This window comes from Labrus bergylta, chromosome 2 (assembly GCF_963930695.1).
Source record: "Labrus bergylta chromosome 2, fLabBer1.1, whole genome shotgun sequence".
Taxonomy (NCBI): domain Eukaryota; kingdom Metazoa; phylum Chordata; class Actinopteri; order Labriformes; family Labridae; genus Labrus; species Labrus bergylta.
In genome coordinates this window covers 36,763,448-36,790,218 of record NC_089196.1, presented here as the reverse complement: position 1 = coordinate 36,790,218, position 26,771 = coordinate 36,763,448, and the positions used below count along the sequence as shown (strand labels likewise).

Below are 26,771 nucleotides of genomic sequence, written 5' to 3'. Positions count from 1 at the left end.
AGCTGTCGGACTTCACCCTGAGTTTCTCCTGTGAGACCTCGAGTACACGTAGCATTGATACAAAAGACAAATATTCTCATTATAGCGGACTCTGTTGCTTTGTCCACTTTGTTTTTTTACGTCACATCTTACCTCAGGAGACCCCCTCCCACCTCCTCCCTACACATGACGAGTAAAAAGCTTTGCAGACAAAGTGTTGCTCAAGAGCGTCCAACACTCCTCTGTTGTTCTCGTGTTGTTCTCGTGTGGAGCATGCCAAACAGTCTGGAGTCATTAGTGTTGGCACACGCAGACAAAGGAGCGATTAAAGGCATTATAAACACAAACCACAGAAGGTTGCCCACTTTCACTTCACTCTGCAGCGTGTGAAACTAAAACACACTGATTCCTCTCAACAGTTGAAGAGTTGATGTAAATGTATCGACAAATAGGAGAATAACACGACAACAAAGAATAAGAAAACAAACAACAACAAAACACCAAGACAACAACAACGCAGACCTACAGAGGAGACATCCAACCAACAACAACAAAACCCCAACAAGAACCCAAACAGAACCCTGAACATCATCAGAACTCAGACCAAGAGGACTGAAGATGTAAGAAGTGTTTAAAAGAGATAAAACAATCAAAGGTGATTAGAAGTATAAACGAGATAAGAGTTATAATAAAAATGAGATGAGAATAATAAGGGGGGGGGGGGTAGCTTTAATCTGGGGGGCAGCAGTAGCTCAGTCTGTGGGACTTGGGTTGGAACCAGAGCATCACTGTTCAAGTCCAAACGGGCCTCATTCACCTGTTCTTCTTCAGGACTTTCTTCAGGAGTCTAATCTACAGTCACAATCTTCTTCTTTCTGAAGTAGATTTCTAAGAAGACTTTCGGTCAGATTCACCAACGTGTTCTTAAAATGACTGAACCGTTTGCAGCTGTGTTCTTACCTCCTCGTGTTCTTTAAAGGCTTACTATTCGATTTTTTTGATCCAGCAGATGTCGCCCTTGAGCACCAGCATGAAACCAAAACAACTGGCGCTGCATTGTTGTGTTAGCATGCTAATGCTAGCGATCTTTATTCTGCTGGTATCTTCACACTGCATGTAAATTTACCTGAAATGAGCGTGATCTAGAAACACAGTTAAGCAGTGAGTACAGTATGTTATTCTTCTTTTCTCTAGTCCCTCAATTAAACAACTTTTATACACGAGGGGAGGAGTCAGCCGGCCGTCCTGGCGATGTAAACAAAGTGAAGATAGGACTCTGAAAACATCACAGACAGTGGGACTCGGGTGTTACACCCATTGTAGACAGTCATGACTCACAGAGTTATTTTCAGAGGATAGACTTGATTTCTACATTTAAGTGTGAAAAATCACATATGAAGCCTTTAAGTTAAAAGCGTGCGCATGTTGTTCCTAATTAGCATAGGTAACCGCCTGCTAATGCCCATATAAGGGCGTGAGTGCACAGCCCTGCAGACGCACAGAAACACATTCTGGTAGCTAAAAAATCAGGATGTGGAGACGCCTGACGGAGGGCTGAAGATGGCGCCCGCAGAGCACCGGACTCCTAACAGAAACTTGATGAGTTGTGAAGTGGAGGTGAGTGCAGGAGGTCAGCAGGGTGAGGAAAGGTTACACAGGAAGGAACAAAGACGCATAGGAGACTAAAAACAGGATCATAAAAAACCATATATTAAATATCAAAGTAAAGCCTTTATTTCTATACAACTGTCAACGGTTATGCAATGCAATAACCGTTGTTTAGCTCGAGCCGCTCAGAGTGCTCGTAACTTCTGTTCTTAATGAGGCGCATTCTGGTAGCCGAACGTAGAAACCTAGCTTAATATTTAGCTAGGTTTTTAAATATTTAGTTTAGATCCTAAACATTTAGAATTAGGACATGTATAGGCAACATTTAACATCTATAGTTTCAATGAAATTATCTTAACTTTATATTCACAAAAATTAAGAATGACAAAGTTCACAAATATTTCTCTAAATGTGAATAAAAAGTGACTTCACACCAATGTGAATGTTTTAGGGCTAAATGTGGAGAAATGTTGTTGTTTGTAGTGTGCGCTGCATACTGTTCTTACCTCGGAAGCAAACATCAGAGAATCTTCTTCAAAAGTTTGTAAGAAGGATTTAAGAACACGCTCCAGCTCTGAGCAGACTTCAGGAGGTGAAACGTCTTCCAGATCTTCAGCTTCCATCCTCTACGTTTAATGGTTTCATACATTTTGCACTGAAGACATGTTGTCAAATCAAACTCAAACGTTATCTCGCTCATGTGAAATGAAGAACAGGTCATGAACTTCAAAAGATGGATCCAGTGAATAAATACTTTGTGTTTGTTTGAAGCAGGAAACCTTAAAGTAAATATAATTTCCTGCTTGTTAAGATGTTTTTTTGGATAATTCAAAGTGTGAATATCTTTGATTAAAGAAAGTCAACATGGTGGCAGTGAGGACGAGCTCCAGGTAAAGAAACAGCAGCTCCGCTCACACTGGTTCCCTTTCTCTCCCAGTGACTGTCTGGCTGAATCTTAAGCCCCGCCCACTCAATTATTTTCGAAGGCCTGCAGGTCACAAGTCATGACTATTTATTACTGAATCAAAAGGAAGCCGGGTGTTTTTTCAGATGCGTCCAGGAAGTCTGCTCCACATTCCCACACTTACCCGTCGTGTTTAGACTGAGGGGTCCGGAGGTGAAAGTCACCACAGGCCACGGACTCTCCTGGACCAGAAGAACTGAGGGTCCTCACATTTCACCACAAACACCCAGATTATAAAAAAAAAGATTTAATGACCCCCAAAACATATATAGAATAATAATAATAAAGACATTTTCGTTCACATGTTCTAATAAAAACTAAAAATATATAGAACTTTTTAGTTCAAGACTTGAAGAGCTCTTTGAAAATCCCATGAGGGGCGCTGGTGGCCCAGTGGTTAGTGCGTGCGCTCCATGTACGGAGGCTGTAGTCCTCCAGGCAGCTGGACCAGGTTCAGGTCTGACCTGTCGCTCCTCACCCGCATGTCACCCCCCTCTCTCTCTCTCTCTGATTCTGACACTGAGCCTGTCTCTACAATAAAGGCACCAAAAGCCCAAAAATAAATCTTTAAAAAAAACGTCTGCTGGCACGGAGCTGCCTCCCTGTTGTCTAGGTCTGAGTCAGTCCTGGACCCTGCTGTCCAGGTCTGAGTCAGTCCAGGTCTGAGTCAGTCCTGGGCCCTGCTGTCCAGGTCTGAGTCAGTCCTGGACCCTGCTGTCTAGGTCTGAGTCAGTCCTGGACCCTGCTGTCCAGGTCTGAGTCAGTCCTGGACCCTGCTGTCCAGGTCTGAGTCAGTCCTGGGCCCTGCTGTCCAGGTCTGAGTCAGTCCTGGACCCTGCTGTCCAGGTCTGAGTCAGTCCTGGACCCTGCTGTCCAGGTCTGAGTCAGTCCTGGACCCACTTAAATTCTCACACTTTCATAAGTTACAATCCACAGTGCACCTGGGACTCGAGCTCTGACCTCCTGACCACCGGCTCCTGGGGGGTCAGGAGAGGTTCCGTCTGGGGTCAGCTTACAGACTCATGTTGCTCATGGAACGGGGTCTAATGAAGACTTGGAGTACTCGGGTTGTCAGAATCGTAGATACTCTGAATCTCCTGTTATCATAATGATCCATATCAAAAGAACTCGAGCTTTAAAATAATATAAAGATCTTCTGTCATATTCTTTACCTGGCACAGACTGCAGGATCATCGGGCTGCTTTGAGGTTCGACTCCTCCTTCCTCACGGGGCGGGGTCGCTCCTGACTCGCGGCCGCTCAGACCCGATTATCTGCCCAGATGAACTCGTAGTGTGAGTCGTATAAAGATCCAATCAGAACGCCCCCCCATCTTCTCAGAGAGCGTCAGCAACGCCTATGAAAAGGTCTGCAGGAAGTCGTGTGTGAGTACAATAACCACGAGAGACCAGACGAGTCAGCTGGACACCTGAGATGAATCTGACAGTTACAACCTGACCTCCATGTTGTCCGCGTCTCCCCAGACGTTGCTTCACCCAGAAGTTAAAATGTTTTTCATCTCTACGAAAAACATTCAAAACACAAGTTTAACCTCCGGCTCCATCGTCTACCTGAGGTCACATGAGGCGGCGCGTTCCTCCGCTGACACGATGAACCTGTAGTCTGTGATGTGTCTTTATTTTCATTTCATGTTTGAGATTAAAGAGAAATATATCTTTTAGGACTCTCCTCGTGTGTGTGACGCTACCTGAATTCAAAATCAGGAAGGATTTTAAACTCCTGCAGTGTGAGCCGGGCTGCAGACCGTGAGCAGGATCCTGAATTGGGAGCTTGGGACTTTTATTTGTTGTTGCCGTAGTTTTTTAGAACAGGTATTAATCACATTCTATTTTTACTAGAATCATATTGAAATGAAATCTGAGTCTGGTGACTCTTCACCTCAGTGAATAACTTGGTGGGCGGGACGTGTCCACATTTTCCCACAGAAAGTAGCAACAAACCCCCTGCTGGGTGCTGGAGGTCAGAGGTCACTGAGAGTGACCTGCGACCTCAGTTCAGCTACAGGAATGTCACCTATTTCAACGTGCTGAGCAAAGTGTTTCTATCACTGAACGCTTGCAGCCCCTACACTCCAAACACAGGGCTGAGTTAGGCGGAGATGTGTCCGACAGAGGGCGTGTTCAGGGGGGGGCGTGTCCAGGGGGGGCGTGTCCAGGCTGTGGAAGCAGCCTGAGAGGTTGTGTCCCGTCCCGGCCCCGGCGGCTCGGGTTACTGAAACACTCGGAGAATCTGAGGCGTGCGGTGAAAGCCCTGAGCAATAGAACACCCTTTGTGTCACTGCCACAAGCCTTTGAGCAGGTGTAACAGCTGAAGGGGGGGTGGGGGTGGGGGGATGGGGGGGGGGGGGGGTTGAGACATTCATCCAGAGATCCCCGTGAACAACAGAGCAGGACAGAGTCAAATATGGCTTCACTGAGGAGGCTCACATGTCCTTAAGTAGCTCATGACCAGACAACTTCATTCTTAACAGAGAACTTCATGCAGCTGTTACTATGACGACACGACACGAAGAAAAACATTGAACACAACTTCATGGGGCTTCAGCATCACAGTCATAACTTATCTGTCTTTATATTCACAGACATCACTCCTCTGTAGAGAGAATAAAAATGGCGGACCTGGGCAAAAGTTTAGTTCTAGGTTGGGGGGGAGTCCATGGGTGGAGATACCAGGGGAGGGGAGGGTATCCCACTGTGACATCACAAGGAGAGCACTTTAGAAACAAGGCATTTTTCTCTGTGTTGTAAGACTTGTGCAGGCCACAAACAAAGAATTGGATGGATTTATTTAGACACTCAGGTTAATCAGATATATGTTCAGAAACACTGTAGAAGTGGATTTATCATAATATGTCCTTTTTTTAGACCGAGACAAGAACGAGTAAAAATGCTTCTGATTCCAAGACGAGACCTGAAGAAAGACTTGCAGCGACATCATGTCATTTCTAAATATTGAAGTCTCAAAAGGAGGTTTTTGCTGAACTCATTCTAACTCGTCATCCACGGTGTCGTATCCACAATAAGAATCAATCAGGTCATTCTTAGATGGTTTCATTATGACATTTACATTTTACATTCTTTATTTATAGCATGAGGTTTTCTATACGGTGTGTCGTCTGTATAGCCGGTGTAAAAACAAAAGCCTGAAAAAGTGAAGGTGTGCGAGCATTGATCCCAATGTGTCTCAGAGAAATCCTTCTCCTTACAGTCCATCATGAAAGACTCTGTTGTCACGACACGTCCAGTGACACACACAGTGGAGGTCTCCGTGTTAAAGGCTCTCAAGTCATGAAGAATTCATTCCTTTTCTACGACCTTAGAGCTTTCTTCATGAGCGGCTCCTCTTCTTAATGTAAAGGCTGTGACAAGAGAGCATGCTGTCAGGAGACATGTGTAACCATCACATGTGGACAAGCAGAGGGGCGGGGTGTCGATTCACAGGGTTCAGTTCTGGATTCTGAGTTAATATGACTCTGTCAGCGTCTACAGCCCGTTAGAGACGACTTCCTGATGAACGATGGATTTATTGAGTTATTTGTATCAAACCTGCCAAAAATGAAACGTCTCTCTGAGTCATGACTGACTAGCATTAGCATGCTAACACAACAATGTGAAGCTACGAGCTAACTAAAGAGCGCTAACATTAGCATGCTAACACAACAATGTGAAGCTACGAGCTAACTAAAGAGCGCTAACATTAGCATGCTAACACAACAATGCAGGACACGGGCAGGGGACAATTTTGTTTGCGTTGACGCTTAATTATGGTGCGTTCTATTTGATAACTCCTTCACGTGAACGCGAGTGGAGGGGGGGTGGAGGCGTGTCTCTGGAGGAGAGCGGAGGCTTCAGTATGGAGGAGGCGTGGCCTAACAGCAGTTTGTTTTTGTTTAGTGCTGGTGCTCAAGAGCGACATCTACTGGATCAGAACGTTGCATATTCGTCCTTTAATAACCTCAAAGACTCGGGACATGCATTGTCGACTCCTTTACTCTTCCGGCTGCTCTCGGCTCACGGTGGCCGTGAATGTGACGTCACGATTATCACTCCCAGGGAGAACGATTGATTTGTCTTAAATCATCCAATTAAAAATCCAGATTCTTTATTCAACTGATTTTTAGTCCTGAACTAGAAATGGACATTGTTGTTTTCTACAGCCTGCAGCCCCTCCCTCTCTGCCCTGGTATTCAAACAGCTGCTCAGTCATGACACTGCACATACAGGCCTCTGCTGAGCTGCCAGCCGCTGGGGGACATTTAAACTTTAAAGGGCCAAAGTGGACAGCTGGGTGTGACCAGGCTGTGTGGGAGTGTATGTGTGCTGTATATGCATTTATCAGCTCATCCAGTCACTGCGACACTCTCTCCCACAAAGGACTACGAGACCAGAAACCTGCTTTCTTAACTTGAATCTCACTTCAAACTTCTCAAACACAGAGGACGTTTTTCTCTTTTACAAACTTTCTGAGTGTCTGCCTCCACGATGGGCGCGTTTATCGCCAAGATGCTGCTCCCTACAGTCAGCAGCCTGGTGTTCCTGCCTACAGCCAGCGTGGCCGCCAAACGGGGCTTCCACATGGAGGCCATGGTCTACTTCTTCACCATGTTCTTCACTGCGGTGAGAATACGCTTAATGCTTCTGTTTCAATGTGATGGACTGAAACGGTCTTTAACTTTGGCGTTTGAGTGAAAGCCTGTCGGGTCACACTCGAAGATTCTGTCATTTTCTGACGACCTTAAAGTTTCCTTCAGATGTAAAAGTTGGACTCAGTAACATAAATCCAGTACGAGATGTAAAGATGACTAAAATCCAAATCAAGGTCTCTTTGAACCTGTTTCCTGTTTTTCTAAATATATGTAACACACATTTAAGACTTCTTATCTTGTGCTCAAGTATTCTGGCTACGTCTCATCTAAACCAGTTACTTCATACTCTTCAATCTGAATCCATCCGGACACATTTTATACAATACAACTCTTTAACCTCCTAGATCAGGGGTCGACAACTGGTGGCCCGGGGGCCCACAACGGCCCCCATCAACCCTCACATCTTACACATCAATTAATTTGAAACATGAAGAAGACAAAATCTGCCATGAAATCATGAAAAAACAGAAATATGTCCATAATAACATCTGATCAGTGGTATATGTTGAGTTCAATTTGAGACATTTTGGCCCTCTGGCTTTGAGTGTTAAATGATTGTGGCCCTTGCTGTGACCAAAGTTGCCCGTCCCCGTCCTGGACCCCTTGGCGGTCTGTTTGACTTTGCACATGTACGTCTTCCTGCAGATCTACCACGCGTGTGACGGACCAGGCCTCTCCATCCTGTGCTTCATGAAGTACGACATCCTGGAGTACTTCAGTGTGTACGCCACGGCTCTCTCCATGTGGGTGACGCTCATCGGTAAGTCGAAGTGGACTCTGCTGGGGCGTGGCCAGGCCGTGATCGATATGTGTCCTCCGTTATTAAGGTTCATAATCATGGCATCAGCTTTGATTGATTTTCTGAAAAACTAGAACTTTCATGAAGCCAGAAAAGAAAAAAAACATAATTAAAGATAAACTTTCTTTAGTTAGAGTTCAAAAACAAAGAGCTCGGCCTGCAGCAGCTGTTATTAACATGTGTTGTGTTTCTGAGCTCAGCGCACATGTGTTCATGCTGATCTCATATGATCACACACACACACACACACACACACACACACACACACACACACACACACACTCAGTAGAGACATTTGCTCCTCTCTTTCTACCAGTCTAAGGTCTTGAGTCCTTTAAATCACGTGAAGCACCAAATGCTTCAACAGCTGCTCTGATTGGTCCACACTCTGTATGAAGATCCCCTAGATACTCAATCTGACCGTGAAAAAAGAACAATCATCCAAACCCAGCTGACAAAATGAAACCAAGCAAAAGATTTGTAAAGAATGAAAGTCGTTAAGATGTCAGCATGAGATAGAAGAATGAATAAAGGATTCTGCGTCTGCAGCCTGTTGCTCATCCCCGTATCCTTTGTGTCCTCCTCTTATAATGAGGGAACAGATTTATTATTGTTGTCTATGCATCACAGTTTTTTTATACTATCATATTGACCTTGAAATCTCCCGCCAGAATCTTAATTCTTAATTCCCTGATTTTAAAAAAGTTTGTTTTTGTGTCTCCTCGTCGCAGCTCTGGGTGACTTTGATGAGCCGCAGCGCTCCAGTATCACCATGTTTGGAGTTTTGACCACAGCTGTGAGGATCTACCAGGATCGCTGGGGCTATGGCATCTACTCTGGACCAATTGGATCAGCTGTCTTCATCATCACTGTCAAATGGGTGACTGCGCCATGATTACTCCTTTTCATATCCTCTTCTTCTCCTCTACACTTGTTTCATTTTGTCTTTTCTTTTTTTCTTTTGCCCTCATCCTTCTTCTCATCAAACCGATAATACAAACGTCTTGTATTGCGAGCGTGACTAACGCATGGTTATTGTTGTAACTTCAGCTCCAGAAGATGAGGCAGTTGAGGGCGGTGTATCCGGAGAAGAAAGTGTACACTCAGCAGGTCGGCCCGGGCTGCTGCTTTGGCGCTCTCGCTCTGATGCTGCGTTTCTACTTTGAGGTGAGAATGATAATCCTCAACTTTCTTATGTTCTCATGTAGCTGCACTTCAATAAATGTGATTACTCTAAAGACGATGTCCTGGTCTCCCCCCGCTTCAGGAGTGGGACTATGCTTACGTCCACAGCTTCTACCATCTGTCTCTGGCCGTGTCCTTTGTTCTGCTGCTGCCAAAGAAGAACCGCTACGCAGGAACGGGACGGAACGCTGCCAAGCTCAGCTGCTTCGCTCTCTGCTGCTGCGTATGTCACATTTATTACTTTCTTCTTAAGAAAGGAGAGCTGGACAGGTCTTACAAGGAGGAGATGTTGTTTTATTAAATAATGTAGTCACAGCTGCAGAATATGTAAAGACTGAGGCCAGATGAAGATCCTCTCCATTAAACTGCTTCATCTACTGTCAGTCAAGGTCACATTTTTAATCCTGCATCCTTCATGTTTCCTCTCCAGTCCATGTCCCCTGGTTCCTCTAAAGACAAGACGGACAAAGTGAAGAAGAAGAAGACCCGGACTGTTTGGACGGTCCCCACAGAGAAGCTGTTGACACGAGGCTGTAGCACCCCCACCCTGCCCCTTTACAACCCCCCACCCTCCACTCCTATCAAAGGGACCAGCATCAGCAAGCTGAAAGAGATGAACGGCTGGAAGTGAACCCAAACACATAAGAGTCAGGCGACTTCCTCCTGAAGAACAGACGTAGAGGCTGACCTGCTATGAGAGGAAAAATGGGAAAGTAACCAAACAACTGTCAGCCTGATAAACTTGTTCTGTGGCTGCTAAGTTCATCTTCTTCAGCAGGAAACCAACCGTCATGTGGACGTTCCCTTTTCTACTCCAAGAAATCCTTTTTGACTGGGAGAATATTTAAGATCAGCTGAGCGGAGGACTCCAGCGGTGAATATCCAGAAATGCTCTGATGTGGATGGAACAGAGGCGACCCGGGCCTCGGGTTGCCCTCAAAGACCCCGATAAGAACCTGAGCCGTGTGAACCTGAGGACAGGCAGCACGCTACCAAAGAACACACACAGCACGGACAGGGAGACGCTGGACGAGACGAGCTAGTAAAACTGACCGGAAAATTTATGAGAAGAACAAACAGCGGATGGTTTATCTCTCCAAAATATATAAATTGTCTTTAGAAATGTTTCTCAGGGGAGACCCTTCGTCTGCTCGCCCCCTCCCTCCCCCCCTCCTCTTTCTCCACGCGGCACAGTTTGTTCATGAGAATTACAAGACTGTAAAGAGCTTTTTACCTCTTTTATGCGTCCTCGGGGTGCAGAGTGTGTGGAGCATCAGACGGCCCAGACATCAGTCTGTAACCCGACTGGACTGACATGTTGATGTGAGTCTGGATCAGCAGGTGGACTCCTCTGTCTGTAAAACCTGCTTCACTGATCGAGCAGCTCTGGCTCCGACTCGGTCCCTGATGTGCAGTCTTCAGACTGTTCAGTGTATCAGTTGGAAGCTTCTGTAAATATATTGTTATTTATTGCAGTATGGAAGAATGTACATTAAGTAAACCATGTGTTTGTTTTTTTTTAACTTTTGTATTTTGGCTGTCAAATGATTACATTTTTAAATCGCTACTTTTCAATAGTAACCTCCATTATTTCACATTTAAAATAAAAACTGCTATATTTTAAACTTTTGTTCTGTCTTAAAATGAGAGTTCTTTACTTTCTGTTTGAATTAACCATGCTTTTATTTTGAAATAAACTACATTCTGGTAGAGGGAAGGTTACGACCAGGCAGCAACCTCTAGAGTTGAAAAATAAAGCCGATGCTGAAGTGCAGTTCCTGGAGTGTCCACTAGAGGCTGGCTGCAGCAGCACAGGAAGTCACATACACACCCATTCTAAAAAGCCTGTTTTTACAGCAGAGATGAACATGTTTACAGCCTGGTTCAAAAAACCAAATAGGTGTGATTAGCTCATGTCTGGATGGACACACACTGTACGGGGGGTGAATGTTTTGATGACTCATCAGTTTTGATTTGATGAAGGATAAGAGTTATTCACAATAAGGCGTGTAGCTGACCTGATTGACAGGTGGGCGCGGTGTAATGGTTTGTCAGGAGGTTTAAAACCCGCCTCAGCTCCAGCTCTCAGCCTGTCGTTAGGTTGACTGAAAGTTAGACTGAGACAGCATTTCCAGCATGGAGACCGCCATCGATGGGACTCCAGCGCCCCCTGCAGGAACAGACGGGGGACGTCACTCAGACTACATACGTTAATATTTACAGTCTAAGGTTAGGACATGAAGTAAAGCACAGAAACAGGAAGTGGTTAAACTGATGTCAAACAGCTCAAAGGAACGTAACAAAGGTCAATGTGTGATGTCATAAGGTCAATGTGTGATGTCATAAGGTCAGTGTGATGTCATAAGGTCAATGTGTGATATCATAAGGTCAGTGTGATGTCATAAGGTGGATTTTACTTTGGACTGAGAGTTTGTTAAAGTGAAATGAGACATTCAAAGATGCAGCAGCGTTCTTCTTTTACATCACTGAGACTACAGGGAGACACTGAGGACCACTATCTACGGAGAGCCTGAAGGGACAAAATAACATCAATGCATTCATTTCAGACGATAATTAATGGAGATTAACTAGTTAAAGCTGACAGTTGTACTTCGTATGGATGGGACAAATGAAGACATGTTGAGACGATGTTTGAACAGCCTTTAGTGGTCTGAACTCAGCGCTCACTGAGGAAACAAACCCCTGACTCACTCAAACTTCAAGGCCCACTGCAGTCTAGCAATGCTAATCCAATTGCAAACCCACATATCCCCTTCCACTTTCACTTCAGGAGGACCTGCAGTCGTGCGTCTGCACACGTCACCTGCCCCGAACTCTACCCAAAGACTACAAACGCGCTCTGCGGCTCTTAGACAAAACAGTCAAAACGTGAATGAACCTGAATGTGTTGGGCCGCGGCCAAGCCAGCAGCTCCCTGTGCCCGGAGAAAGGTGTTTTTGTCTGGTGGGGCCACCTGCACCTCGCGGCCCTGACAGGACGGTAACTGGAGCCTTTTAGTATGAAACACTTTTCAGCTCCTTTACGACCACGCTCTGTCCCACGCACATTCAGGACTGTTTTACAACACTTGTGAGGACTTTCTAATGTCTATAACACCTGACCTGTACAGGAGTCTGTAACACCTGACCTTTACAGGAGTCTGTAACACCTGACCTGTACAGGAGTCTGTAACACCTGACCTGTACAGGAGTCTGTAACACCTGACCTGTACAGGAGTCTCTAACACCTGACCTTTACAGGGTCTCTAACACCTGACCTTTACAGGAGTCTGTAACACCTGACCTGTACAGGAGTCTCTAACACCTGACCTGTACAGGAGTCTGTAACACCTGACCTTTATAGGAGTCTGTAACACCTGACCTTTACTGGAGTCTGTAACACCTGACCTTTACAGGAGTCTGTAACACCTGACCTTTACAGGAGTCTGTAACACCTGACCTTTACAGGAGTCTCTAACACCTGACCTTTACAGGAGTCTGTAACACCTGACCTTTACAGGAGTCTGTAACACCTGACCTGTACAGGAGTCTGTAACACCTGACCTTTACAGGAGTCTCTAACACCTGACCTGTACAGGAGTCTGTAACACCTGACCTTTACAGGAGTCTGTAACACCTTTACAGGAGTCTGTAACACCTGACCTGTACAGGAGTCTGTAACACCTGTACAGGAGTCTGTAACACCTTTACAGGAGTCTGTAACACCTGACCTTTACAGGAGTCTGTAACACCTGACCTTTACAGGAGTCTGTAACACCTGACCTGTACAGGAGTCTGTAACACCTGACCTTTACAGGAGTCTCTAACACCTGACCTGTACAGGAGTCTGTAACACCTGACCTTTACAGGAGTCTGTAACACCTGACCTTTACAGGAGTCTGTAACACCTGACCTTTACAGGAGTCTGTAACACCTGACCTTTATAGGAGTCTGTAACACCTGACCTGTACAGGAGTCTGTAACACCTGACCTTTACAGGAGTCTGTAACACCTGACCTTTACAGGAGTCTCTAACACCTGACCTTTACAGGAGTCTGTAACACCTGACCTGTACAGGAGTCTGTAACACCTGACCTTTACAGGAGTCTCTAACACCTGACCTTTACAGGAGTCTGTAACACCTGACCTTTACAGGAGTCTCTAACACCTGACCTTTACAGGAGTCTGTAACACCTGACCTTTACAGGAGTCTGTAACACCTGACCTTTACAGGAGTCTGTAACACCTGTACAGGAGTCTGTAACACCTTTACAGGAGTCTGTAACACCTGACCTTTACAGGAGTCTGTAACACCTGTACAGGAGTCTGTAACACCTGACCTTTACAGGAGTCTGTAACACCTGACCTTTACAGGAGTCTGTAACACCTGACCTTTACAGGAGTCTCTAACACCTGTACAGGAGTCTGTAACACCTGACCTGTACAGGAGTCTGTAACACCTTTACAGGAGTCTGTAACACCTGACCTGTACAGGAGTCTGTAACACCTTTACAGGAGTCTGTAACACCTGACCTTTACAGGAGTCTGTAACACCTGTACAGGAGTCTGTAACACCTGACCTTTACAGGAGTCTGTAACACCTTTACAGGAGTCTGTAACACCTGACCTTTACAGGAGTCTGTAACACCTGACCTGTACAGGAGTCTGTAACACCTGACCTTTACAGGAGTCTGTAACACCTGACCTTTACAGGAGTCTGTAACACCTGACCTTTACAGGAGTCTGTAACACCTGACCTGTACAGGAGTCTCTAACACCTGTACAGGAGTCTGTAACACCTGACCTGTACAGGAGTCTGTAACACCTTTACAGGAGTCTGTAACACCTGACCTGTACAGGAGTCTGTAACACCTTTACAGGAGTCTGTAACACCTGACCTTTACAGGAGTCTGTAACACCTGTACAGGAGTCTGTAACACCTGACCTTTACAGGAGTCTGTAACACCTTTACAGGAGTCTGTAACACCTGACCTTTACAGGAGTCTGTAACACCTGACCTGTACAGGAGTCTGTAACACCTGACCTTTACAGGAGTCTGTAACACCTGACCTTTACAGGAGTCTGTAACACCTGACCTTTACAGGAGTCTCTAACACCTGTACAGGAGTCTGTAACACCTTTACAGGAGTCTGTAACACCTGACCTGTACAGGAGTCTGTAACACCTGTACAGGAGTCTGTAGCACCTGACCTGTACAGGAGTCTGTAACACCTGTACAGGAGTCTGTAACACCTGACCTGTACAGGAGTCTGTAACACCTTTACAGGAGTCTGTAACACCTGACCTGTACAGGAGTCTGTAACACCTTTACAGGAGTCTGTAACACCTGACCTGTACAGGAGTCTGTAACACCTTTACAGGAGTCTGTAACACCTGACCTTTACAGGAGTCTGTAACACCTGACCTTTACAGGAGTCTCTAACACCTGACCTTTACAGCAGTCTGTAACACCTGACCTTTACAGGAGTCTGTAACACCTGACCTTTACAGGAGTCTGTAACACCTGACCTGTACAGGAGTCTGTAACACCTTTACAGGAGTCTGTAACACCTGACCTTTACAGGAGTCTGTAACACCTGACCTTTACAGGAGTCTGTAACACCTGACCTTTACAGGAGTCTGTAACACCTTTACAGGAGTCTGTAACACCTGACCTTTACAGGAGTCTGTAACACCTGACCTGTACAGGAGTCTGTAACACCTTTACAGGAGTCTGTAACACCTTTACAGGAGTCTGTAACACCTGACCTGTACAGGAGTCTGTAACACCTGACCTTTACAGGAGTCTCTAACACCTGACCTTTACAGGAGTCTGTAACACCTTTACAGGAGTCTGTAACACCTGACCTGTACAGGAAACTCCCTGAAATGTAATGAAACACTAATCATGACACTAATGTCAAGACAACAAACTGTTAAATATTAACAAAATGTCTTTACTAAAGGCACATGGTCCTCATAAGAACAGAAACACACACACACACACACACACACACACACACACACACACACACACACACACACACACACACACTTTTTAAGGGTTTGATCCCGGTCCTGTCTAGCACAGCTCGTGCTGGGCGGCTCAGTAGACGCAGACAGTATCAACAGAATAAGTGTTGACTGACACTGGCGTGGTCGTCTGCACGCCGTTTCCACGACGGTGTTGGATTCCAGCAGGTATTAAAATATAATAAAGAAAAATACATCTGAACAAATAAAATGTGAGAAAAGTGTACGTTGTCAAATTCCACCTGCAGCGTCCTACGGAGAGAAGTGAAGACAGAGATGCTGTATGGGTTACGAGCTCAGTATGTTCGGTATGTGTCTTTAAATACCAGTCCTCCTTTCTCTGTGTGTCAGCTGCTGTCACATCAGCTGTTAACACTCTGAATAATGCTTCTTAAAGCTGCATCACCAACACACTGCTGACTCTGACGACCTGTGATTAACAACCACCAATAAAAAGACTTTAAACACACTATAGCAGCACGCACTGATTTGGCCAAAACGCAGTTTGCAGTATGCGTAACACACATTTTTCTTTCACATTAATAATGTTTTGGTTAAAAAAAACAAGTTATTCTTAATGATATAAGAGATTTATTTTAATAAACTTTCAGAATAAGTGGAACTTTGGACCATAAACGTTTTAGAGAGTTTTATTTGTGTTCCTGCAGAAGACTCTTCACATATATCTTCACCTCCTGTTTGTTAACACACAACTTCTGCTCCCCTCCTGACTTTTCTGATTGGCTCTCTGATTGGCTCTCTGATTGGCTCTCTGAGCTCTTGTCGAACAGAGTTATCTTCTGGAGCTTCTTACTCAGTCTGAAAACACAAGACAGGACACACTCGTCACTATCAGTCCTCATGTATTAACACATTTCAGTCTATTAAAAAAATATTGTCACAGAGTGTCACAGGTGGGAATCATCATTTTTATTCCCACTGATTTAACGCTGTGAGGTCAGAGAGAGTGCAGGAACTCACTCTGTGAATTATTAAAACACTTCACATGTAAATGCTCTGGTGGAGCCTTTCAGGTATGAAGAGACGTGTTTGTTTGATTTGTAGGATGTTGTGGTGCATACATCCCGTGAGCTTTACTGACCTCTGCTGGTCAGAGGAGGAACTGCAGGCCTTCATATTTTCCATCAGCTGAACTTTGACTGCTTGTGCTGCTGCACTCGACAAAACATCCGACTCACTGCAGCCGGGGAACAGACTCATCATCATCGGAGGCAGCTACACACACACACACACACACACACACACACACACACACACACACACACACACACACACACACACACACACACACAGTGAAAAAACATCCCTATTCCAAAATCAAAACCACATAACTGTGTTAAATGCAACAACTGTTTCTCAAACAATACAGTCATGGGGCGCTGGTGGCTCAGTGGTTAGTGCGCGCGCCCCATATATGGAGGCTGTAGTCGTGGCCCGGGTTCAAATCCTGCATGACTCTCTCGCTCCCTGATTTTCTACTCTATCCACTGTTCTATCTCTCCATTAAAGGCACAAAAAGCCCAAAAATAAATCTTGAAAAAAAAAAAAATTATGATGATAATTTCAAATCGAAGACTCAAAAAATCAGTACAACAAATCAGGATTGTCAGCTCTCTGTAGTCATTGTTCCCCCCCCCCCCCACGAGACTCAGATTGTTGTCCTACAGACGAATAGAGATAACTTTCCCCGGCTCTGTCAGGGTCAGAGGAGGGGGGAGAGGGCTCTGACCTCCTCATTGGTAGGATCCAGGATCAGCAGGCAGATGAGGTCCACCCTGGCTCCATCCAAGTGAAGAAGCTTTCGAAACGCCTTTGATCGGTTCTCGTAGTAGCGAGCGGCCGAGGGGTTATACTTCACGGCCAAAGAAAACATCTCAGCTGCCTCCTGGAAACACCTGCAGGAGCACACACACACACACTCACTAACACAAACACACTCACTAACACAGCATCCGACAGGTTTCTCTCTCTTCTGTTTGTGTGTGTTTGTTCTGACCCGTCCTGGACGCAGTGAGAGCCCAGCGTGTTGTGAATGACAGCGAGGCGGAGCCGGACAGACGGCTCATCGGGCTGACTCATCTCCTCAGCCTGCTGGTAGTCAGCCAGAGCAAAGGTCCACTCGCCCTGTTTGAAGAAGCAGTCTGACACACACACACACACACACACACACACACACACCTGCTGCTGAGGAAACTGTTCATATTTACATGAAAGCTAACAGCTGATCTTATGAGCTGTAAGCACACACACACCTCCTCGGTTCAGGTACAGAGCGGCCTGCTCCTTCTCCTCCTCGATGGCCTTGTTGAGCAGCAGTGTTGCCTCAGCGTAAAGACCTCTGCTGAAGCACTCCACTGAGAAATCATTGTAGGTGAGAACCAGCTGAAAGTTCACCTCCTGCTGCAGAGAGCCACCTTCATCATCCTCCTCCTCATCCCTCAGCTCCACAGCCTGGACCAGATCCTCGATGGCTGCTGTGAAGTCCTTCAGACATCGGTAAAGAATCCCTCTGATGGATGGATAACGAGTGAATGAGACAAAGACAAAAAGACAATTTTGCTTTCTGTTTATCAAAACTTCCTGCAATAGCAGATTTCAGCATCATTAAGATAATCTTTAAAGCTTTTCAGTTTAAATAATCACAGAAATTTTAAACACTTTGTGTTTTTTTTGCTGCCTGGATAAGATAAAAACATTCTTCAGACTTGCACAAAACTAACAGCCACATTTGTCCACTCATTAGATCAGATTGTGATTCCGTTCAACTACACGTAGCATCGATAGAAAGACACATATTCTCATTATATAGACCCCCCCTCCCCCCCCCCTTCCCATCTGACAGGTAAAGTCTCCTGCTGTGAGGTGCATGTGTGAACGACCAGGTCAGGAGGATTTCAGGAGGACTGCTCCTGAAATTATCAAAACATTTGCAGGAGTGCATGTGTGAAATTGACTAAACATTTTCAAACACATCATCGTTAATTCAGGAATCCTGGTGACCTTGAAGAGACGACATCATGCAGGTTATCACTAACATGTCAAACTGAAACTACACTGAGGTGTTTACAGCTAGTGTTTCATATGGTCAGACTCACCTGAACAGGTACAGTTTTGCATCTTCTGGGCTGTTCTCCAGAGCGATGTTGATCATGCAGAGTGCTTCAGGCAGCTGGCCCGTCACAGATCTGTCCACAGCTTTCTGTCTGGCCTGTTCACTGACTTCCTGCAGCTGATCCAGCAGAGCTGCGGCCTGCGGACAAGTCGGCTCCAACGCCAACGCTGACTTAACATCCTGGTAACACTGTGACGTCTGCACAGGAGAGAATAACACAGACTGATGAATCACAGTTAATGTGTTACAGCAGGAGCAGAGTCTTTATATTCCTACTCTTCTGATCTATGGAGGTGAATATCTCCTCGCTGCATCAGCCTGAGGTGTACGGTGTGTAAGTAAGAGTCCTACAGGTGTAACCTGGTTGAGCAGTTTGTGAAGTCGAGCTCGGAGGATGTAAAGGTCTGAGGTGGGACCGTGTGTCACCATCCAGTCGTTCACCAGCTTCAGACAGTCTGTGTGGTGACCTGCAGCTGACAGGCAGGCCAGGCTGGACAACAAGTTACAAAACAGTCACAAGATCAGGGTAAGTGTTCTCTGCTTTAGTCTAGATCTAAAGACACATGTTCCTGACCTTCTGGACTCGTAGGCCCTGCAGCCGGGCTTCACCTCAGCAGCTTTTCTGAAGGCCTCCAGAGCCTCGAAGAAAAGACCTCGCTCAAACAAACACTGGCCCTGCGTGAGACAGCACACACAATCATCAACATTCAATTAGTTCACTCAGAGGCAACTGATCTCAGATGAATTAAAAGGTTGCCTTCAAATCCCTGGAAGCTCTGAGCAGAACGTGAGGGGGGAAATGTTAACATGTTTTCATCTCTTTCCATAGATATGCTAACTGAAGTAAGCAAAATGTAACTGGACTTAACTCGACTGTGTACTCAGGATGTCAACTTAAAAACAGCTTTAAATTCTCCTTAATGCATTTTAATCCAACACACACTCCTCTGTGGATCAGGCTCAGGGTTTGTTCTGTTACCTGGAGGTAATAGATGAAGGCCAAGCGGGCGCTGAAGGCTCCGGGCTCCAGGAGCCACGCCCGTTTATAACAAGCTGCTGCTGACTGGAAGTCACAAAGCTGCAGGTAGACCTCAGCCTGTCTGACATGTGTCTCAGTCTGAAACACAAACAAGCACAGGTTCTCTTTTGTTGACATTGTGATTCTGTCCAACTACAGGTAACCCCCCCCCCCCCCTCCCCTCCCCCCCCTCCCACTGTTTGAACAGGTCAGGAGGATTTCAGGGTCAGAACAGAGAGACATTTAAACATAGTGTGATGACAGGAGCCTGTTGGAACAACAGTCTGATGCATCGTGTATCTTTAGTAATCATGATCAGCAGCTTTCTAAAGAGGATGTGAAACTGTGTACCTGTCAGGGGTCTCTTGTTGTACCTGTCAGGGGTCTCTTGTTGTACCTGTCAGGGGTCTCTTGTTCTACCTGTCTCTTGTTGTACCTGTCAGGGGTCTCTTGTTGTACCTGTCAGGGGTCTCTTGTTGTACCTGTCAGGGGTCTCTTGTTCTACCTGTCAGGGGTCTCTTGTTCTACCTGTCAGGGGTCTCTTGTTGTACCTGTCAGGGGTCTCTTGTTGTACCTGTCTCTTGTTGTACCTGTCAGGGGTCTCTTGTTGTACCTGTCAGGGGTCTCTTGTTGTACCTGTCTCTTGTTGTACCTGTCAGGGGTCTCTTGTTCTACCTGTCAGGGGTCTCTTGTTCTACCTGTCAGGGGTCTCTTGTTGTACCTGTCAGGGGTCTCTTGTTGTACCTGTCTCTTGTTGTACCTGTCAGGGGTCTCTTGTTCTACCTGTCAGGGGTCTCTTGTTGTACCTGTCAGGGGTCTCTTGTTGTACCTGTCTCTTGTTGTACCTGTCAGGGGTCTCTTGTTCTACCTGTCAGGGGTCTCTTGTTGTACCTGTCAGGGGTCTCTTGTTCTACCTGTCAGGGGTCTCTTGTTGTACCTGTCGGGGGTCTCTTGTTGTACCTGTCTCTTGTTGTACCTGTCAGGGGTCTCTTGTTCTACCTGTCAGGGGTCTCTTGTTGTACCTGTCGGGGGTCTCTTGTTCTACCTGTCAGGGGTCTCTTGTTGTACCTGTCAGGGGTCTCTTGTTCTACCTGTCAGGGGTCTCTTGTTGTACCTGTCAGGGGTCTCTTGTTGTACCTGTCAGGGGTCTCTTGTTGTACCTGTTCTGGCTTCAGTGCGATGGCTTTGGAGAAGCAGATCACAGCCTTCTCATACTGGGACTTCTCCATTGCTTTCTTCCCGTTTGTAAAACTGGAAAGAAAAAAATCATAAATGTTTTGAACTCTAAGAGGGAGGTGCTGGACGTCCCAAATGTTCAAAATTCATTTTCTAACTTTTTGTAACACGATGTTTGAATTATTTTCTATAAAACGTACCCTTACACAAATTAAGCTAAAAGTAAATCTACATTCTACTTTGACTCCTCCCTCTCATCCATTCACACTCCTTCCTCATCCCTTCCTTTTCAACTTGGTATTTTCCTCTCCCATGACTCTCTCTCTTATTCTAGGTACAGTGTAGGCCGGGTTGAATAATGCCCGAGACAGAACCCCCCCCCCCCCACCCCCCACTCTGAGTCTCCCTTGCCCGATCACCGATCAACCTCCCAGACCGGCCCCAAAGATGACTTCCATCTCTCATACACATTCATACACCTCTCTGAATATAACATATGAAGTCACATTCAATGTTTAAACATGTTCTTTGTTGTGATGGGTCCTTCCTAGTAAAGCTTAGATTTAAAAACAGGCAGAGTGGAGGGCAGACGAACATGTGGAGGCGAAGCGTTTCAGAGCTTTGAGGCTGCTACTGAAAACGCTCGCTCGCCCCTGAGCTTCACCCTCGACCGCGGGACAGAAGCATCTGATCTGTTGATCTGAGAGTCCCTGATGAACGGTCAGCGAGATAAGAAGGAGCCAGCCCGTTTATAAATCAGTTATAAAAACGTACAGCGAGCCAGTGAAGCGAGGCTAATAGAGTGGAGGTTTTTGAAACAAGGTGTGATTCTCACTGCTCTGCAGCCTTGCTCTGAATGATGAGGCGCCCCTGCAGCTCTGCTGTTTGATGCTGTTTCTCTCCTGGTGCCAAAAAGATTTTACAAGAGCCAAGAAGTGGCTTGAAGGGGCCTTTTCTCCGGGACTCATTCAGCTCCTCTTCTGGTTCAGAGTTGGAAAATAAACTCTGCTCTTCTGCCTGCTGGGAGACAATCAATGGAGAAAGATTCAATATTACATAGCAACACACTTCAGAGGCTGAACACACAATAAACACACAATAAACACATGGAAAAAGACTGCCTTCATCCTGTGGTCTGCATAAGTCTTACAACACAGAAAAAAATACTCTGTTTCTAATGTGCTCTCCTTGTGATGTCACAGTGGGATTCTGGGAAAAAATAAAATCCCCTCCCCTCCCCTGGTATCTCCACCCATAGACTCCACCCCCACACTAGAACAAAACTTTTGCACAGGTCCTCCATTTTTATTCTCTCTACAGAGGAGTAATGTCTACGGGGAAAACTCAGGGGGGGGGGGGTCATTACATTTAAAGAGACACACACACCAAAACGGAGCGTTCTGAGAGAGCTGGTTTATACAGGGTCACAAACCTCCTCTGGTGCTTGATTCATGTTAGATTTTGACCAAAGCACAGAACAGATGTTTCAGTTAGACTACAGGGGACTGTTTGAAAAGGTGGAGGAGGGGACTGTTTGAAAAGGTGGAGGAGGGGACTGTTTGAAAAGGTGGAGGACTGTTTGAAAAGGTGGAGGAGGACTGTTTGAAAAGGTGGAGGAGGGGACTGTTTGAAAAGGTGGAGGAGAGGACTGTTTGAAAAGGTGGAGGAGGGGACTGTTTGAAAAGGTGGAGGAGGACTGTTTGAAAAGGTGGAGGAGGACTGTTTGAAAAGGTGGAGGAGGGGGGTGTTTGAAAAGGTGGAGGACTGTTTGAAAAGGTGGAGGAGGACTGTTTGAAAAGGTGGTGGAGGACTGTTTGAAAAGGTGGAGGAGGGGACTGTTTGAAAAGTGGTGGAGGACTGTTTGAAAAGGTGGAGGAGGACTGTTTGAAAAGGTGGTGGAGGACTGTTTGAAAAGGTGGAGGAGGAGGACTGTTTGAAAAGTGGTGGAGGACTGTTTGAAAAGGTGGAGGAGGACTGTTTGAAAAGGTGGAGGAGGACTGTTTGAAAAGGTGGAGGAGGAGGACTGTTTGAAAAGGTGGAGGAGGAGGACTGTTTGAAAAGGTGGAGGAGGGGACTGTTTGAAAAGTGGTGGAGGACTGTTTGAAAAGGTGGAGGAGGACTGTTTGAAAAGGTGGAGGAGGGGACTGTTTGAAAAGTGGTGGAGGACTGTTTGAAAAGGTGGAGGAGGAGACTGTTTGAAAAGGTGGAGGAGGACTGTTTGAAAAGGTGGAGGAGGACTGTTTGAAAAGGTGGAGGAGGAGGACTGTTTGAAAAGGTGGAGGAGGAGACTGTTTGAAAAGGTGGAGGAGGACTGTTTGAAAAGGTGGAGGAGGAGGACTGTTTGAAAAGGTGGAGGAGGAGACTGTTTGAAAAGGTGGAGGAGGACTGTTTGAAAAGGTGGAGGAGGGGACTGTTTGAAAAGTGGTGGAGGACTGTTTGAAAAGGTGGAGGAGAGGACTGTTTGAAAAGTGGTGGAGGACTGTTTGAAAAGGTGGTGGAGGACTGTTTGAAAAGGTGGAGGAGGGGACTGTTTGAAAAGTGGTGGAGGACTGTTTGAAAAGGTGGTGGAGGACTGTTTGAAAAGGTGGAGGAGGACTGTTTGAAAAGGTGGAGGAGGGGACTGTTTGAAAAGTGGTGGAGGACTGTTTGAAAAGGTAGTGGAGGACTGTTTGAAAAGGTGGAGGAGGGGACTGTTTGAAAAGGTGGAGGAGGACTGTTTGAAAAGGTGGAGGAGGACTGTTTGAAAAGGTGGAGGAGGACTGTTTGAAAAGGTGGAGGACTGTTTGAAAAGGTGGTGGAGGACTGTTTGAAAAGGTGGAGGAGGGGACTGTTTGAAAAGTGGTGGAGGACTGTTTGAAAAGGTGGTGGAGGACTGTTTGAAAAGGTGGAGGAGGGGACTGTTTGAAAAGTGGTGGAGGACTGTTTGAAAAGGTGGAGGAGGACTGTTTGAAAAGGTGGAGGAGGACTGTTTGAAAAGGTGGAGGAGGAGGACTGTTTGAAAAGGTGGAGGAGGAGGACTGTTTGAAAAGGTGGAGGAGGGGACTGTTTGAAAAGTGGTGGAGGACTGTTTGAAAAGGTGGTGGAGGACTGTTTGAAAAGGTGGAGGAGGGGACTGTTTGAAAAGTGGTGGAGGACTGTTTGAAAAGGTGGAGGAGGACTGTTTGAAAAGGTGGAGGAGGGGGCTGTTTGAAAAGGTGGAGGAGGACTGTTTGAAAAGGTGGAGGAGGACTGTTTGAAAAGGTGGAGGAGGGGACTGTTTGAAAAGGTGGAGGAGGACTGTTTGAAAAGGTGGAGGAGGACTGTTTGAAAAGGTGGAGGAGGACTGTTTGAAAAGGTGGAGGAGAGGACTGTTTGAAAAGGTGGAGGAGGACTGTTTGAAAAGGTGGAGGAGGGGACTGTTTGAAAAGGTGGAGGAGGACTGTTTGAAAAGGTGGAGGAGAGGACTGTTTGAAAAGGTGGAGGAGGACTGTTTGAAAAGGTGGAGGAGAGGACTGTTTGAAAAGGTGGAGGAGGGGACTGTTTGAAAAGGTGGAGGAGAGGACTGTTTGAAAAGGTGGAGGAGGGGACTGTTTGAAAAGGTGGAGGAGGGGACTGTTTGAAAAGGTGGAGGAGGGGACTGTTTGAAAAGGTGGAGGAGGGGACTGTTTGAAAAGGTGGAGGAGGGGGAGAATATGTCCTCTTTAAAAATATTGCTGCATAATAATACTACTACAACTACTCTTAATAATAATAATAATAATAACAATAATAATAATAATAATAATAATAATAATCATAATCATAAAAATATGAAGCCAGTTCTAGGATCTAAAAAATATAGTTTATAGTTTTTGAATCAATAAAAAGGGGGACGGTTCAAACAGTTTCTTAGTGTTCTCATGAAAGAGCTTTTTACACTTTACTCATTTTAATAATCTTTATTTTATTATTAACGTTTAGAAAACGTCACTGCTCTAAATTACAAGAAAATAAAAACGTACCTTCCGGTGATGTCTGTCCTCAGGAGAGTCCATCGTGGATACTTTAAATCAGGTCACCATGGAAACCAGCTTCAACAACACGCTTTTATTTTGTTGTCTTCCAAAGCGCGAGAGTTACCCTGAGTGGAACTTCCGGTGTTGTTTCTACAGACCGACAAACTCAACTGATGTTAATCTCCACCACTTCCGGTGTTGTTGCTGCGGCGCTAACTTAAACAAATAGTATTATTTAATTTATTTTTCTAGGTTTAACACATAAAACGCGTTGACGTATATCAAACAGTTCTGCTTCTAGATAAGTTTGGGGAATTAATTTTGATATTAGAATAAAAAACTTTGACCCATTTGCCTTTAAATAAATAAATATTTATTTATGTTTTTGTTTTTTTGTTTTTGTTTGTTTTATTTATGTTTGTTCTCCCCTCTAAGAGCCTGACTCAACTGATTATTTGTTTCTAGAGACGCTACAGTCGAATCGCTTCAAGAAGACTTTTATTCTGAAGTCGGGAAGCGGAAATAGAGGGCACACGATGATCAGCTGACTGAAATGTTGACAAAGCAGGCTGGCCGCCGGGTAGAGGAAGCAGCAGTTGGAGCTCAGTGATGCGTGGTGCTCTTCATCGACAGCTCCTCTTCTCGTCCCTGATTCGTTGATCTGCGGCTGCGCGGTTTTCAGTCAGTACTACATTACTGCTGTGTTGGTTTCCTGTAGAGAGTGTGAGCCTCGTCAGACCTGTTCTGCAGGTGATCCTGTTCTCCAGGTGATCCTGTTCTCCAGGTGATCCTGTTCTCCACGTGATCCTGTTCTCCACGTGATCAGCTGATCAGGAGGAGAGGACACACGACAGAAATCAGGATGGACATCCAGAACGAGAGGAGAAGGCTGCTGGATGAGGAGGCTGAAGATGAAGATCCCACTGGACTCATTTCTGAGCAGGAGGCTTATCTGAGGTCAGTTTGTACACACACACACACACACACACACACGACACACACACACACACACACACACACACACACAGAAGGATCTTTCCACTTCTTTTTACAGTTCTGATCCCGATACATAAAGGGGGCGGACCGCCCCAAAAGCCTGGACTGTGATTGGCTGTTCACCTTGTGAGGGGCGGGACTTATGTTCACATCAACTATTTGGTCTGTTTTTGGACAGACTTCATCTGGTTAGTGTTTGAGATAGTAACTTCAGGGAGCTGTTTTCACAAAGTCCTGTTTGTGAGTCTGGAAAAAGCCTTCGTATTAGGCCAACATCACAGGGTGCTGAGGCTAGACCAGCTGAGAGTCCTGAACCAGCTGAGAGTCCTGAACCAGCTGAGAGTCCTGAACCAGCTGAGAGTCCTGGACCAGCTGAGAGTCCTGAACCAGCTGAGAGTCCTGAACCAGCTGAGAGTCCTGAACCAGCTGAGAGTCCTGAACCAGCTGCTGAAACTGGTTTTCTATAAATCAGTCTTTGTGATACAGCCCACTGCAGACCTGAATGTTAAGATCTAATAACAATGACAGTTTGGTCTGTAGAACGACTTAAAGATTATAAATCCACGAGGACTGACTCTGAAACTCCATGACGGACTTGATCAACAATTAAATAAGAGTACATGAGTGTATATTTATATATATATATATATATATATAAGTACATATGGTTGTTGGTGTGGTTTCATTGGTGTTGTTTTCTTTCCTTATATATAAACTACGTATTGACTACTATTACCTTTTTTTATCCAATGATCATTTGACACTGTTAGGAAGGTTTTTAAGTGGACCCAAAAGCAAGACTGGAAAACAGGGTGGGGGGTAAAGGGGTATTTAATGAAGTGAGGCTTGAATGAGAGGCTGGGTGGTGAGGTGCTGGAGCTCGGTGGTTGGAGGCACTGGGGGAAAAAGAAGACAAGGGAATGATTAGTAACGGGTATCCAAAGCACAAAAAGTTTACTGATACTGAGACGCCGATCTACCACTGGCAGAGAGTTGAACCAGGATATAGATGCTGCAGCCGGTGATTACAGGTGATGAACAGGTGAGTGAGTGCAGAGAGCTCCAGCAGCTGATAAGCCACACCCAGCCTCTGAACGAACACAAACACAAGAACCAAACAAGGAAGAATCCACAGAAACGTCCAATCACCACAGAAATGAACCTTTCCTCTGATGTGACTGTGTGAACGATAATTATTATTATTATTATTATCTATTTATGTTTTGACTTTCTGTTCTGTCA

General features: G+C 45.6%; 2 protein-coding genes across 2 annotated transcripts; one reads left to right on the top strand and one right to left on the bottom strand.

Annotated features, from left to right (window-relative positions):
• Window positions 1-6,787: 6,787 nt before the first annotated feature.
• Window positions 6,788-10,810, top strand: mymk (myomaker, myoblast fusion factor). The gene is made up of 6 exons (XM_020659811.3): window positions 6,788-7,187; window positions 7,862-7,976; window positions 8,747-8,895; window positions 9,066-9,182; window positions 9,283-9,423; window positions 9,631-10,810. The coding sequence occupies exons 1-6, from the start codon at window positions 7,053-7,055 to the stop codon at window positions 9,829-9,831; spliced, it is 858 nt and encodes a 285-aa protein (XP_020515467.1). The 5' UTR covers window positions 6,788-7,052; the 3' UTR covers window positions 9,832-10,810.
• A 5,056-nt stretch (window positions 10,811-15,866) lies between these two features.
• On the bottom strand, window positions 15,867-25,520 carry LOC136178167 (tetratricopeptide repeat protein 16). The gene is made up of 12 exons (XM_065952116.1): window positions 24,540-25,520; window positions 21,395-21,579; window positions 20,544-20,634; window positions 19,345-19,482; window positions 18,940-19,040; window positions 18,726-18,855; window positions 18,349-18,563; window positions 17,506-17,762; window positions 17,250-17,394; window positions 16,983-17,148; window positions 16,335-16,468; window positions 15,867-16,051 (listed from the first exon to the last, which is right to left on the bottom strand). Exons 1-12 carry the CDS (start codon window positions 24,570-24,572, stop codon window positions 15,883-15,885), a joined length of 1,764 nt encoding a protein of 587 aa, XP_065808188.1. The 5' UTR covers window positions 24,573-25,520; the 3' UTR covers window positions 15,867-15,882.
• Window positions 25,521-26,771: the final 1,251 nt, after the last annotated feature.

Bases quoted from the DNA above. Each gene is read 5' to 3' on its own strand.
- mymk (XM_020659811.3), top strand. From the start codon at position 7,053: ATGGGCGCGTTTATCGCCAAGATGCTGCTCCCTACAGTCAGCAGCCTG. The intron at 7,188-7,861 runs GTGAGAATACGC...GTCTTCCTGCAG, and splicing joins TCACCATGTTCTTCACTGCG to ATCTACCACGCGTGTGACGG. The intron at 9,183-9,282 runs GTGAGAATGATA...CCCCCGCTTCAG, and splicing joins TGCTGCGTTTCTACTTTGAG to GAGTGGGACTATGCTTACGT.
- LOC136178167 (XM_065952116.1), bottom strand. From the start codon at position 24,572: ATGGACTCTCCTGAGGACAGACATCACCGGAAG. The intron at 21,580-24,539 runs GTACGTTTTTAT...ATTGTCTCCCAG, and splicing joins AGGACAGACATCACCGGAAG to CAGGCAGAAGAGCAGAGTTT. The intron at 17,395-17,505 runs GTGTGTGTGTGC...TGTGTGTGTCAG, and splicing joins TCTGTACCTGAACCGAGGAG to ACTGCTTCTTCAAACAGGGC.